This window comes from Abramis brama (assembly GCF_963993115.1).
Source record: "Abramis brama genome assembly, chromosome: 2".
Lineage (NCBI taxonomy): Eukaryota > Metazoa > Chordata > Actinopteri > Cypriniformes > Leuciscidae > Abramis > Abramis brama.
In genome coordinates, this window is record NC_139964.1 from 22,418,405 (window position 1) to 22,434,478 (window position 16,074).

Here is a 16,074-nt window from a genome sequence, read left to right on the forward strand (position 1 = left end):
CACTCTGTTGGTCTTATCATAAACCCTAGCAGTGGTAGTAGACTTCTTCTCCTTGCTATCTCTTCCTGTGTTATTATTTTGTTCCATTTCATCTCATTGTCTATTTTGTTCTGTTCTATTCTGTTGTCCTGTTCTGTTGTGTTTTGTTTCTTTCAGTTCACACAAGGACAGAGCCTATGAGAGGCATCAAAGAAAGCTGAATAATATACTGACGACCAAGCAGCCAGCGTCATCAAATGACCCACTAGGCTGCCGCCCTGTCAAATTCTTTATCTAGATTCTGCACTGACCCACGCAAATCGGCCCACCTAACTGTCTAACTGTCTTCACCAGTTAGTCAAAATTACGTCTTTCATAGCCACATATTATTGTAGCTCGCTAACCCTATACATACTTGCATTGGCCTCTTTGTGTGCTGTCTTTCTCTTGCATACAGTGAGCCAGTATGTCCCGTTCGTCCAGTCCCGCAGCCCACTGGGACCACCTAGAGACCTGGCTGAGCGCGATGACGAACACCGTCCTACCCAAGGATGCCAGTGACCTGCAGCACTTGAGCCGAGAGCAGCTGGATGCCGACTTGGACAGGCTGATGGCCCACAATCCAACCCAGAGCTACAACCATAAAGAATGGGCCAAGATCATCGGGAGCCTCGCCCACAACCTCGTCGCCCAGGCACGGCTAAGCGAAAGGACCAACATCGACCTGGAGCAGGAAGCAGCAGAACTAAAGCTCCAAGCTGAGGAGGCCCGGAGGAACCAGGCCCACGCTCAGAGTCGTCTAGATCAGCTACTCCTCGAGACCCAGGACCAGCGCGAGAAAGAGGATGCAACAGACCCAGAGCTACAGGAGGAAGTAGAGAGACTTCAAAATGCCCTGGAAAATCTTTCTTCTAGACACAGACCGAAGAGAGCAGTCAGAGAGAGAAGCCAGAGAGGAACTCGATGCAAAACTCCGACAAGGTGAAGCTCTCCTTGCAAGAGCAGAGATTGAACTGAAAGAAAGAGACGCTAAAGCCAAGGCCTGTGAAAATCACTTGAAAACAGCCCGAGCTAAAATCCATGAGCTTATTCAGCACAGAGACTATCTAAAAGATGAACTTGACATTGTTCACAGAGAACTGAAACATTCTTATAAACTGCAAAGTGAACAGAAAGGGGAAACACACACCACAGTTTCCCCTAACCAGTGGGCCAAAGCCTTTCAGCCAAGAGCTCAGAGCTGAAAAGGGGGGTGACAGCCCACTGCTCAAGATGTCACCAGCCAGCTTCCAAGAACCCCCGTCAGCAGCAAAGGGGTGGGAGCCCTTCCAGAAAATCCTGGCCACCAGCCACAGCATGGCTCCCAAAGAACTTGACAAGCTGGCCAGAAACATCCCTACTTTCACCCCAAACCCTGCAGGAGGCCACAATGTGCATGCCTACCTGCAAGACATAGACTTTCACTTGCAAACTGTTACCAACATGACCACGTGGGACAGATTGTACCTGCTAAGAATTACGTCAAGTCGTGATGTGCGCAGCTTCCTAGATCGTCAACCAGAGACTGTCAAATCTGACTACCAGCAGCTGCGGCAGGCTTTCATTAGAGAATTTTCTGATCCAGAATCAGACCAAGGGCTCATCACCACCATGGACCTCAAACAGGGCCGACTTGAAACTCCACAGACCTACTACAGCCAACTCCGACACGCCTACTTTGGAGCACGGAACGAGCCAGGTATGGATTCAACTTCAGAACTCTGTTCCTCCGAAATCTGCATCCCACAGTGAGTCATCACTTAGGGGTCCTGGCCTGCCCGCGTAGCATGTCTACCCAACAGCTGTGAGACTTAGCCCATAAAGCTTATGCCAAGCAAAAGATTGCTTCTGAAAAGACTGTAAAAAATCCAACAATTTGCCCTGTCTCCAATCACTGCTCAGAGCTGGCTCTAGAGGGCGCCCAACAACACAGTAACAGACCTTTTAACAGAGAGTCAAGAACGTTCCAAGCCAGCAGAGGGCAGCACAACCGCAATGGTGCTCGTCCTAAGCACCAGAGCGGGCGCTCTGAAAGATTTTACGACAGTCCACCCCCATCCAACAACCCAAAGGGTGGGGCCACGTGGGAAGCCAGCCGATGGCCCAGAAATAGCAGACCCCCATCGGTTAGAGCATCAAGCCCAGACAGCCAGCAGCGGAACCCCTCTCAGCATGCTCCAGGCAAGCCCAAGTCCGAACCTACATCAAAGAAAACCAGTGAGTCCACGTCTGAGACCGCAGAGATCCTGAAGGTTCTGAAAGAGCTTCTCCATAACAAACCTCACAAGGAAGACAAAAAAGACAGGCCAGACTCCTTATGACTAAGTTTAAGGCTTGAAACCAACACCCTTCCTGACTGCCCTCCGACTGAACCAAGCACCCAGAGCACTGCTCATCAGCCACAGACTACAGAACTAGCTATCACATTACCAAGTGACAGCGTCACCCAATCACCGCAGCTGACCACTGCACATCCTGAACAAGACAAACCAATTCCTCACACCAGCGACCAAAACCCTAAGATACCAGAAAGTGCTGTTTTGGTTGTCTGTCTCCCCAATGAGCCACACGTGACCTGCCCTGACTGCTTATCAATCACCACACAAGCCCCGACACCAAGACTCCTGGGGAACCTGATCGAAAAGGGGGTGGCATGGAAACTCTACCTAGCCATCACTTTGGAAAATGAGGTGAGACTTGAAGCCCTAGTAGACACCGGCGCAGACCTCACTTTGATATCAGCTCAACTCTTTGAAAGACTCAGATTTGAAGCTAAGAGACAAAATCGAACTCTTAAATCTCAAAATTGTGAGCTGAATGTGCAGCCATACAGCCAAAATGACATCCGGCTTGAACAAGTAGCTCCCATTCACCTAACAATTGGTCCTATGAGTCTGGTACACCCTGTGTACATCTCACCAATGGACTCATATCCCCTCCTCATTGGCAAAGATCTGCTAGACCACTTCAAACCCCTACTAGACTTCAGACAACTGAAAATTTGGGCTCAAGTGCGAGAACCTCTCCCCCTTCAGCCACCCAGATCACCTGAGCCAGACTGTCAGGTCACAGAGGTCATGGGAACTCCCACAGCCAGTCACGGGGACACAGTCTCAGCACCAGAGCAAGACTCAAGTTCGCTACTCTGCTTATTTCAGCTCACCAAAGACTCTGATTCCTGCTGCCCCAAGGTCATAACTGACCTGCAGTTGAATGATGTAACCACTACTGACATTATACTCGCACTGTGGGCAGACAACTCAGCCATCAGTCTCTCACTATTCAATGCTCTCATTGAAGACACACCAGACCTTCCTTCTCCTAGCAAGCGCACCCGTTTTCCTTTGAACTCATGCCCATCAAACATGGTGACTGCCAAAGGTATCTGCGCTTTGAACTTGAAATGGAACTACCGGTGTCTGACACATTACTTCCTGATCCTTCCGGACCCGCCCCATGATGTCTACATTGGAGCAGACATCCAACCAACACTGAGAACCTCCTGTCAGGCCAGACCATTCCAGAGGTCTGCACTCTAATCAACGAACAGGAAGCTATGGTACCAGCTTACACCAAAGGGGTCGCTGTTCGGCTCAACATGCGATGTGGTCAAACCCTAAACCACACGCTGGGCTTCTTCCAACCTTCACCTGAATGTGTGGAACTTGTTGGACTCCCCTAAGCCACATCCTTAACTGAAGTGTCATCTCGTGTAGTCTACATCCTCTTTAACAACTGCACAGCAATGGACATCAGAATTCACAAGGCCTACCGGATGGGATCGCTAGTGAGTCACGACTTCCATGACTTTGAACTTTCCTTACCAATCATTGGGCCCATCCCATCTTCAATGATACCAGAAGGGAGCACAGAAAACACAGTATTCACAACACCCTTCAAAATCATCTCCATCGCTTCAGTCATGCCGGTGGACAAAGACCAGGTATGAGAACAGAACTGACAGAGGACCGACACCTTGCAGCATACACAGTCTCCAAGCAGCCTGCCTGCGAGACTGATGAAACTGCTGCACCTCTGCCTGCCAACACAACAGACGACACACCGACAGAGGAGCCGTATCCAGGATTTGAGTCTCAAGTTCAGCAAATTCTAAAAGACGCAGACGCAGTTAAGGATGATCCAGATCGACAAAAACTCAGACAAGTCCTTTACAAGTTCAAAGCGTCATTTGCCAAAGGACTCTTTAGATTGTGGTCTCATCAACCTCCACAACGTGCGCATCCCAACGCACCCTAATGCTCCTCCTACTTTTGTCAAGCAGTACAAGATCCCCATCGTGTCACACGAACCGGTGCAAGAGATCATCGAATCCATGCTTGAGAAAGGTGTCATTCGTCCATGCAACAGCACCTATTCTGCCCCCATCTGGCCCGTCCTCAAACCAAACGGCAAGTGGGGACCCACCATTGACTACAGGAAACTGAATCAGCAGGTGCCACTGTCACTATGGCCCATGACCCAGCTGGAGCAAGAAATACCCAGAATCAGAGGGGCCACAATCTTCTCTACACTTGATGTGGCCTCCGGATTCTGGACCATACCAGTGCATCCAGAAGATCAGCACAAGCTAGCTTTCACGTTTGGAAACCGACAGTTCACTTTCACAAGGTGTCCGTTCGGCTATGCCAACTCACCTGCTGAGTTCAACATCTTCCTGAACAAAGCATGCCCAGATGCCAGAATGAGAGGTAACCTTATCTACGTAGATGATGTTCTCAAGAAAAGCACAACAGTGGCTGACCACCTGAAAGAGATAGACTATGTTTTGAACCAATTATCCACTGGTGGCGCCAAGATCGCCCTCCACAAAGGACAGTGGTGTCGAACCAAGGTCAAATATGTGGGCCTACTCATCGGATCACAGGGCATCGAACCGCAGTCCAGCCATATTCCAGCCATTCAAAACATCAAGCCACCCACCAACATCTCAGAGCTGCGAAGTTTTCTAGGGGTGTGCAATTACTCACGGCAGTTCATCGAAAGCTACTCAGACATTGCAAGACCTCTAACTGCTCTTCTGAAAAAGGACTGCCCATTTGTATGGACAGAGGTTCAAGAAAATTCCATGAATGAGCTAAAACGACATCTATGCACAGCTCCATGTCTGGCCTACCCCGATCCACAAAAAGAGTTCTACTTAGAAGCTGGATTCTCCAACCACTGTCTCAGTGCTGGCCTATACCAAAAGCATGATCAAGACAAAAGAGTAGTCGCATACGCCAGCAAGACACTACTTCCACCAGAGACTAAATTCTCAGACTGTGAAAAAGCTCTGCTTTGTACTGTATGGGCCATCCAGAGATTCTCCAACTACATTGGAGCTCAAAAGGTTATTATAGAGACTTGCCACCAGCCCGTAATGTTCCTCAACAGCCAACGCATCCGAGATGGCGTGGTCACTAATTCACGCATAGCCACGTGGTTAATGGCCCTCCAGGGACGCAATGTTGAGGCACGATATGCTCAGAATCACAAGTCTGCGCTGGGCAACGGCTTGGCTGCCTGCCAAAACTGCTCTGGTAACACACCAGCTGCGATAGTGGATGCAGAGGAACCCCAACAGCAACAACTGACCTGTCACAGGTATTTTGAAGAGAATGCGTGCCAAGGTATGCCCACAGCCTACGTTGATGGATGTTCCTGCAACCACAAGCAGGTGCGGGTGTGCTCTGGGTAAATGACCTGCCTTGCCCACCACAACACTTCAAGTTGGGTCCTCAGTCATCACAATATGCTGAGGTAGCAGCCATTTTCATAACTCTGCAAATCGCATCAGCCCATAACATCAGAGAACTCCTTATCTGCACAGACTCCAACTATGCCAGACTCAGTTTCACATGCCACCTTCCAGGCTGGAAACAAAATGGCTTTAAGACTGCAAACAACAAGCCTGTCAAACACCAACACCTGTTCCAAGAATGTGATAACATCACAAGAACACACGACATGATCGTCTACTGGAAGAAGGTGAAAGGCCACTCTAGACAACCGGGTCTTGACAAAGACCTAAATTACCGAACTGATGCCCTTGCCAAGACTGGCGCACTACACGGCAATCTATGGTCACCTCCAACTCCACCACCCACCTTTAATGTTGCAGTGATAACCCGCAGCAAGCGAACTTTTCCTGCAACAGTGCCCACCTCAAAGCCGCTAACGCTGGCTCCGCAAATTTCAAATAACGACATAGTGGACATGCAAGCACACATCCATACAGACTATGCTAAACCACCTCTCAGACCCCTCCAAACACCCTATCACGCCGTCTGAACTCACTGATAAACCGTGCCTCAGGCGCCTGCATGAAATCAAACACATGCTGTGTGTAAAGCACAACATTCTGTGGTTTGCACCTGATGACACCATAACACCAAGGCTTGTGGTGCCACAATGCAAAAGGGGGGTCATGCTAATGTATGCCCACAACGCACCATGTGCCGGACACCACGGCACCAGAGCCACTTATGAGCCACTGAAACAAGTGGCATACTGGCCCGGCATGCGACAAGATGTGGCAGAATATGTCAGAGAATGCCTGGTTTGCTGCCAGTTTCAACCAGCAAACCCAAACCACAGAGCCCCACTGCAACGCAGAGGAGTCACGTTCCCATGGTCAGACCTCCAAATCGACTGGGTAGGACCTCTGCCCAGGTCGACGAGGGGCAACAAGTACTTCCTCACAGTCGTGTGCCAGTTCACCAAGTGGGTAGAGTGTCTTCCAGCACCCGATGACACTGCCCAGACCACGGCATACCTCCTAATGAACCACATCTTCTCCAGGTTCGGACTGCCAATGAGAGTCAACTCAGACAGAGGCACTCACTTTACAGCTGAGATTATGCAGCAGGTCTGGAAACTCCTGGGGGTACAAGTTCAACTACACATCAGTCATCATCCAATCTCATCTGGCCAAGTGGAACGATCGAATCGAACTGTGGTTAGCATGCTGAGAAAGTATGTGTCTGCCAACCAGAAAGACTGGGATGTGAAACTTCCGCTGGTGCTAATGGCCATCAGAGCCACCCCATAAGAATCAACTCGTGTGTCTCCCTTTGAACTAATGACTGGGCAGCAGATGACACTGCCACTGCACTTGCTGTATCAACCAGGAGACTCCAGCCTTGTCACAGCCTACACCACTCACCAGTACCTCGACGAGCTCCATCGGCACCTGAAAACGATGTTTGCTTTTGCCCAACAACAGCTTCAAAAGAGTGCTAAAGGCCAGAAGACATACTATGACTGTAAAGCATCACACCAGGAACTGGATGTGGGCAACAGGGTCTGGTATTATAGCTTCACTCAGCCACCCCAGACAGCCTCCCATCAGCTGTCAAAGAAATTTCTGCCCCACTGGACGGGACCTCATGAGATTGTGGACAAACTCTCCCTGTTGCGTACCGAATCCAACTCAGCCGGGGACAGAAAGAACCAGTTTTCAGATGGGTCCACCGAAATCAAATTAAAAGACATGTGGCTGCTAGCAGGGAAAGGCAGGGAGGGGCCAATGCAAATTAAACTCAGTTGCAGTCCTCAGAGCGAAAAGACTGTCCTGCCCAACCAAGGACAACCGCAATCGGACATCACCTCACCAGGTCCAGCATCAGGCATTGTACTGATGGAACAACCTGGCCTCCTGATCACAAACTGCAGGACCCACACCCAGAAAGTGTATGTTCGACTTGACCCTCGCAACGTCTACCGAGCACACCACCCCAGCGCAATAGCACAATACAGCTGGGCAGGTGCCCGATGGACAGAGGACTCCCTCGCTCACGCTGAGGCCGATGTCGAGCACATGCTCAGCCAACTGGAGAAGATGACCATCACACAATCGGAGTTAGGCAGACACAACCGCTGCACCAAACGGTTCCTGGGAGCTTTGCTCGGAGCCGCCGCTGCCGTCGGAACCCTGTTTAACATTGGCATGTCTAGTGTCAACGCAGTGAGCCTAGCCACCATGAGGCGGCATGTGACTCAAATTCAGACCGAGATTCCACAGTTGAGAGAGCAACTCACAACACAGAGTGAGTCCCTGCAGACCATCGGCAAATCATTGAAGGGGACTGTGGTGATTCTCAATACCCACAGCGTCCTGCTGAACCAAACAGTAAAATCCATGAAGCAACTGTTTACAGTCTTCCAAAATGATTTTGCCCAGACTCAGCTGGTCACAGCCCTGATGACAGACATGCTGCGGGAGGTGAGCTCCTCCATTGACAGTTTGGCCATGGGTAGAATCCCACCGTACCTGGTACCCTTGAGCCTTGTGCAAAATGTGCTGGCCTCCACTACACCAACTGACCCTCTTCAGACCCACCTCGCCTACTCTCTGGGTAGCGCCATCCCACTACACGTCGACCCCGAGCAAAGAGAGGTGGCCTTCCTCCTAAACCTGCCCATCGAATCAAACAAAATCTACAGACTCAAGGACATTGTCAGTGTCAGGTTTTGGAAAGGTAACACCCACATCAAGATACACACTCCAAACGTGGTGGCCTACCATGACAGCAACCCACAGCTATACCTAGCCCCAAACCTGCACATGTGTACTCTGACCAAAGACATTCACTATCTCTGCCCCAGCAAACCCTTCCTCAGAGACAACACTGAAAGAATCTGCGGGTTGCAGCCCATGATCAGCAACACACGCTGCCCTGCCGAGGCCAAGCCTCGCACGCAAATCACCGAAACGCAAGCAGAGATCGTGGGTGATCGGTGGCTCGTCAACACTCCTGTTCGTACGGCCACCCTGACTTATGACCAACATGACACGGCCACCCGTGTCAACCTGCTTAACCAGAGTATGTGGATTTAAGTACCAAAAGGTGCCATCCTCCACCTTGATGATCTGGCATTGTACCATCTTCCGAGTGAAGAGTATCGATCAGAGCTGGAAATACCATCCTTCTTCAAGAATCGCAACTTCACCCTAGATCCAGAACTGGAACTGAGGATTGAGAAAGGGGGGTTCCAGCTCATTACTCCCATCGACACAGCCCTCCAAGCACTGTCCCGACTGCCTATCCTGTCCAACTCACCTGTCGTCCAAACTTGGACTGCCGCCGACACGGCACTTTGCCTCTCTATAGCAGTAGGCTACACCCTGACACTGGGCCTGGCCTTCTTCCTGTTTAAAAAGGTCAACGAGACGCGAGCGGCCATGACCAAGCACAGGGATGCTTTTTCTCAAGGCTTCAAACGGAAACTGCGGAAAAAAGGTACCAAGGCAGAGACCGTGTCAGACCTCATCGAGATGGACCCTCAGCCCCAGGAACTCAAGGCTGAGGACAAGTAGGAAACACCTGCTATACGACCATCATGAGTCACCTGCCATCCGACTATTATGATGACTGTCGTCCGACGATGTCCACACATGAACTTCGTCGGCCGAAAAGGGGGACTGTAGCGTATGGACAAACTCACGATGACTTGTCATTTTAAGATTCAGAAATGCTTTTAACCATCGACCTAATAAATGTAAATCACAGCTTAGCGCCGATGAGTCTGAATCAAATTGCCCCTTTGACACGTTTGTGGCCGAGTGGACGTTTAACAGAACCACCTCCAAACTCCTCTCTTTGAGCTTCAAACAGATCGTAATCAATTCGAACCCCCTCTCTCTGCAAGCAAGAAATCCAGATGGCTCGAAGAGACCCCTCTGAGATGCCAAATACACACACACAAACATTCTTTGCATTTAACTCAGAATATAAGTGATTCAAAAGTGTATATGATGTATTCCTGTATGCATGTATGATTAGCCCCTTTTATTAGCCTAGTGTGACTTAGTTGAACTCTAAGTGCCTATTTTAAAGAATAAGAATGTATCTCTATGTTTGTATCTTTCAGATATACCAATCTTGGTACCTAATTAAACCTCTCGGTGTGCCTAAGATAAATATATGTAGTAGGTTATGATAAAATGTATTATACTGTGTTTACCATCATTTGGATTAGAAATGACAAATCCTAACACCGTCATAAACCATGCAAATTAGGCCGTCAAGCGGATACAAAGAAACTCTTTCCCGCTCAAAATGTCTTAATCCGATTGGTCTAACTACCCAAAAGAAGGTTGGGCTTCGAACTCCTTAAAGAAGGATGCACACGCCATGGTCTTTGCTTCTTGTGTTCTTAGTTCTTAGTGTTTTGTTTGGTCTTGTCTTGTCTTTTGCTTTGTCTTCTCTTCAAGTTTATCCGCTCTCCATTTTGTTTTGTGTTTTACTTTTGCTTTTTTGTTTTTTGTATTAGTCGTATCTCCGGCTCCTTGCCTTGTTTTAGTCTCGTGTTCACTCATCTCTACCTACCAGCGAAACGGACTTTAAACTAAGTTTCTGGCAACTCTTACAAGTAAACCGTTTGAACTTCCCGCGAACTACACGAGCTCCGGAAGAACCGAAAGAACGCGTCCAACTAACGGACACACCGAGAACGGACACTCACACACACGCATTCCTGCTCAGCGACAAAGTTCAATGCAAGTATTCTTTTTACTGAGATTTAAATGTGTTAAGGTTATCTGCCCCTGCTTAAGGTGATTTTGATTCTTTGCTGGTTCTCAAAGGTTCATTGTTTGTGATATGTTTGCCATTCTGTAATCTGCTCTTTCTTCATTTATTTACTTTCATTATACTATTCATATATGTATTCTTTGTTAGATGTAGTTGTATGTTTATAGTTTCATTTATTAAAAACCCATTATACGCTTGATTGTCTCTGTTTGCTGCTCATAGAACAAAGCTTCTTAAATGTGTGATCTTAGTTACAAGCTTTATAAAGTGTGATTAGCCTACAAGTTAATAATCTTATAAAAGAAGAAAGTTATTCCTCATGGCCAGAGGAATAGCCTTTCTTGAGAGTTTATAAGAAGAATCCTCTTTGAGAGTCGATAAGAAAATCGCATAATTTGATGTGACATTAATTTCGTAGGCATTCACAAATTTGATCTAGCCCATCTGTATATTCATAGTTGATTGTAATTCGTTGTGGTTAATTATCTATGTATAGAGATACAAATATACAGGCTATGTATTCCCTTTTTGGGCGATTTAAAATGTGTAGGTAATATGGCTGATAACCAGTATGATTAATTATTAATGATTAATTATTGATTATTAATTATTAATTATACATTCCCCTCATTTGAGCTGATTTCGTTACAATGCCTTTGGACTGGCAGACCGGGGTGGTGGTCCCTGCGGGGGTGTGCTCCAACTATAGGGGGATCACACTTCTCAGCCTCCCCGGGAAAGTCTATGGCAGGGTACTGGAGAGGAGACCACAGCCGATAGTAGAACCTCGGATTCAGGAGGAACAGTGCGGTTTTCGTCCCGGTCGTGGAACACTGGACCAGCTCTATACCCTCTCCAGGGTGCTGGAGGGTTCATGGCAGTTTGCCCAACCAATCCACATGTGCTTTGTGGATTTGGAAAAGGCATTCGACCGTGTCCCTCGCGGTGTCCTGTGGAGGGTGCTCTGGGAGTATGGGTTCCGGGGCCCTTTGCTAAGGGCTATCCGGTCCCTGTACGACTGGAGCAGGAGCTTGGTTCGCATTGCCGGCATTAAGTCAGACTTGCTCCCGGTGCATGTTGGACTCCGACAGGGCTGCCCTTTGTCGCCGGTTCTGTTCATAATTTTTATGGGCAGAATTTCTAGGCGCAGCCAGGGGCCGGAGGGTGTCAGGTTTGGGGACCACACAATTTCATCTCTGCTCTTTGCGGATGATGTTGTCATGCTGGCCCCATCAGACTGGGACCTTCAGCATGCACTGGGACGGTTTGCAGCCGAGTGTGAAGGGGCTGGGATGAGAATCAGCACCTCCAAATCCGAGGCCATGGTTCTCAGTCGGAGTTCCTGCCTCAAGTGGAGGAGTTCAAGTATCTTGGGGTCCATATATATATATATATATTTTTTTTTTTTAGCTACCCTAAGTCTGGTTAGAAGGTTGAAGGACTCTCATGAGGCCTCCCTGTTATATCAGCCTGGAGGCGCTCCTCTTATTTAGGGTACCTTGTTAGAGTGCCCAGCCTCCACAATGTTTCATAGCACTGTGTAGATCCAGGATTGAGTAGAGTTACTCCCCTCGTTTGCAAGGGTTGTAGAGCGCTATGCTGAGTTCTACTCTCTAGGATGCCCATCTGTTCCGGTTTCATAAGAAACTATTGGTTTTTGTGAGAGACTCTCTTTAGGAAAATAGACAGGTTGTTGGCAAGACTAGGTCAGTTGACCAGGTCAGCCTCCCTGGTGGCATGTGGGGTTGACTCTATGTCCCCCTCTGAAACTGACTGGACGGGACTCCTTTCAGATACCCTGGCCATATTCCCTTAAAGGAACCCCTTCCATGGAAGCTGTTGGTTTCAAGCCCTTGAGCTGCTTGGTAGGCTTTTCTGTGTTTGGAGGCCTCTTTGAGGCTCACTTTGGATTTCCACTAACTGTGGAACGGCTGCGGATCGGCTCTGCTGCATGTCGGCTCCGTGCTATGTCATCCTTCAATACCCACCAGGTCCAGATTTGTTGCAGAACGGCTGCGGCCATGACTGACAGCTGAAGTTACAAGGACCCGCGAATTCACGTATGATCGCGCGATAAAAGTCCTGAATTGCTGCGGAGCTCTCCGGCATCCAGCAAAAATAGAAGCTCTGCGTATCTGCCCCGGAGGGCTGCGGATCGCCGGAGTTGGAACGCAGCCGTTCCGCAGTCAGTGAAAATACACACATTGACTTTAATGGAAACCTATTGACTCCGCCGCCATTCCGGAGCAGATCCGCAGCTGTTCAGCAGTTGGTGGAAATTAGAGGTTATAGCCTGGGCAGTGACCATATGGAATAATGTCACTGACAGCCTGTTTGTGACCCGAAGAGGGAGTGTGTTCTTGGCATTTCAGGTTGAAACTGCCAGTTCTGACGTTTTTGTCATGAGCCATAATTGGCATGCACTCCCCTCAGCATGGTGGGTTTGTACATCGTTCACCAATAGCGTCATCGACGCAGTGTGAGTTCCCTGCGGAACGTCTAGGTTACGACTGTAACCTCTTTTCCCTGAGAACAGGGAATGAGACACTGCGTCGTTAGCCATGACTCCGAGATGCCTGCTGAACAGTCCCTTCATACGAAAGTGGATGACATGTTCTCTAGGCGCCCCTTTAATACGTCTGGGTCGCACTAGTAAGCTGTCGCCGGTCAAATTCAATTGCCATGATTGGATAGTTTTTCAGACACTGGTTCATGTGGAGGGCATTCCCCAATAGCGTCATTGACGCAGTGTCTCATTCCCTGTTCTCAGGGAACAGAGGTTACAGTCGTAACCTAGACGTTTTCAACATATGTTCTTGATTTTTAACAGTGCACTTCTTTGTAATTATGAACATGTTCCTTAAAAGCCTAACTAGTTTAACGAAATGTATTGCATTTTTAAAATAAAACTAATTATTTAAAATTTTGATGGGTTTTTTTTCTGTTTGGCAGGAGGTTTGCCAGGAGGAAGTAAGTGTGTTGTGTTGAGCACAGTGTGCTTTGGCGTTCTCCTAGTGGCCGCCATTATAGTACTGCATATCAAGCTCACAGCAGAGAGAGAAATACAAGCTACACACATGTTACAGACTGGTTCAAGATATCAAACTGAGATAGACCAGTTATGAAGCAACTTCTGCTCTTTGAGTCAGAAGAAACTGGAGCTGGAGACCAGAATCAAAGATCTCACTGCTAAGAAAAGCCAGTTGGAGACTAGAGTCAATGATCTCACTGCTGAGAAAAGCCAGTTGGAGACCAGAGTCAGTGATCTCACTGCTGAGAAAAGCCAGTTGGAGACCAGAGTCAATGATCTCACTACTGAGAAAAGCCAGTTGGAGACCAGAGTCAATGATCTCACTGCTGAGAAAAGCCAGTTGGAAACCAGAGTCAAAGATCTCACTGCTGAGAAAAGCCAGTTGGAGACCAGAGTCAATGATCTCACTGCTGAGAAAAGCCAGTTGGAGACCAGAGTCAATGATCTCACTGCTGAGAAAAGAGTCAAAGATCTCACTGCTGAGAAAAGGGTCAAAGATCTCACTGCTGAGAAAAGCCAGTTGGAGACCAGAGTCAATGATCTCACTGCTAAGAAAAGTCAGTTGCAGAGAAATTTTGACTCTTTGAATCAGAAGAAACTAGAACTGGAGACAGAACTAAGGAAGTTATGTAAACAAGGTGTGTGAAAATGAATTTATCCATATACTTTACTATCCAAAAAAAAAATAAATAAAAATAAATAATTGTCTATTAAAAAGGAATTGGTATGCTTTTCACATCCAATGAGTTGAAGAGCTGGTCTGACAGCAGGCAATACTGCATGGATCATGATGGTGATCTGGTCATTATCAACACTGAAGAGAAGCAGGTGAGTTCAGTGGCATACAGAACTTGTTCAAGTAAATGTAGTTGTAAATAAACATATTTAAGTACATGCACTTGGATGTGGAGATGTCTGACTGAGTGAACTATTTAGACCAGTCGATTTTACTGGTTCACCCATTCAGGCTGAATATTGAACATAGTAGGTGGGTTCCCTTTTGAAGCAGAACTTTAACGCTGTGTCTGAAATTGATGCTATGGGGAATGGCATCAGCATGACCGGTGTCATAGATCATTTGTTTTGTTCCGAAACAGAGACTTAATTTGTTACAATGTATTTTTTTTCTTTTTCGATGCACACTTTTTAGATAGTTGATATTAAAATAAATACAAGATCATGCAGTAGGTCTACAGAAAAAATAGCAATATTTACACATGATTTGACAGTTTATGCCAGTGAACTTTATGCCAGTATTACACTGGGAATCGCTTAGCGTGAAACTTTGCACGTTACGTTCATATTTTGAGTCCGCTTGCCTGTTCCTATATCTGGTTTAGCCTACATCCCCAATAAGGTGTGAGTTTGGTCTTTTATGTCACTGTATTAGTCCATTCAGGTTAAGTGTTCTGACTGCAGGGGAATCCTGGAGAATGACATATTGAGGGAATCCCCAGTTCTGCAGCACAGTGCAGCGAAGTTAAGAAAATTAAACAACTGAGAGAAATATATGTCTACTACCTCAGATTTAATGTTTTACATCAGCATCGGGGAATAACATTATAATCTCGTTCACGGTAGAGAAAGCTGCTTACATGTGCAAAACTAACTGTGAAGACTTAAATGTAAACACAGCTTTTGTGTCTTTATCAGCTTTTCCATATATATATTGGCCCTGATAATCATCACAAATACTTACCGCTTGCTCCATTTCCGTATGCGTTTTTATGAATGAATGAGTATCTCTACCTGTTGCTCTATAGTTTTTATCGTCAACAGCCGCTTACACTCCCTGCTGGTGAGGTCGACTAACAGCTATGGAGATTATTAATCGGCAATCTACTGATATTCCTGCTTTTCCTGGATGTCAAATGTAGAATTTTCTGTCGAATTTGAACCACTGAATTTGTGGAGGCGAATTTGTAAAGTGAAATAAAATGGACTGAAAATTGCTTGTCAAATATTTTAGGTTGTATTTTTAAACAATGAATATTTTGGAAGTGAAATCTGAAAGGTGAATATGGATTATTGAATTTTAAATAATGAAAACGTGTGTGAAATGTTTTGAATTTAAATATTCACAGCTTAAATATACAACCATGTTCAATTTCAGTCCATAAAAATGCAAGGCCTAAAAACACAATGCATTAAAATGCAAGCAGGGTTAATGCAATGCATATTTTTTCAAGTAGTGCAATTCAACAATCCTTTTTGTTTCAAAAATCTTTGTCATTATTTTGCTTCCATAGCAATTTCCCGTTATAAATTGGTCCGTTGGATCGGATTGCTTTCACACCTCAACCCAACTGCCCCAGAGTTCGTTTGCAATCGGCCAGAGACTACCTCGTTCAGGCGATCTCAGAGCGATTGTTTTAGTGTGGTTCCGAGCGTGAATGCCATTCACAAAAATGCACCAGGTTCCGAAACAAACGCTCAGGTGTGAAAGCAGCCTTAAAGGGCACCTGAATACATGGCATCAGTCTTCAGGAG

The 16,074-nt window shown here is 47.0% G+C and overlaps 1 protein-coding gene across 1 annotated transcript; it reads left to right on the plus strand.

Moving 5' to 3' along the window:
• Positions 1 to 209: 209 nt before the first annotated feature.
• Positions 210 to 1,267, plus strand: LOC311076110 (uncharacterized protein). Its single transcript, XM_084104009.1, has 2 exons — positions 210 to 332; positions 437 to 1,267. Exon 2 carries the CDS (start codon positions 446 to 448, stop codon positions 962 to 964), a length of 519 nt encoding a protein of 172 aa, XP_083960135.1. The 5' UTR covers positions 210 to 332; positions 437 to 445; the 3' UTR covers positions 965 to 1,267.
• The last annotated feature ends 14,807 nt before the right edge of the window (positions 1,268 to 16,074 follow it).

Excerpts from the sequence above, each read along its gene's own strand:
- LOC311076110 (XM_084104009.1), top strand. The coding sequence starts at position 446 with ATGTCCCGTTCGTCCAGTCCCGCAGCCCACTGGGACCACCTAGAGACC.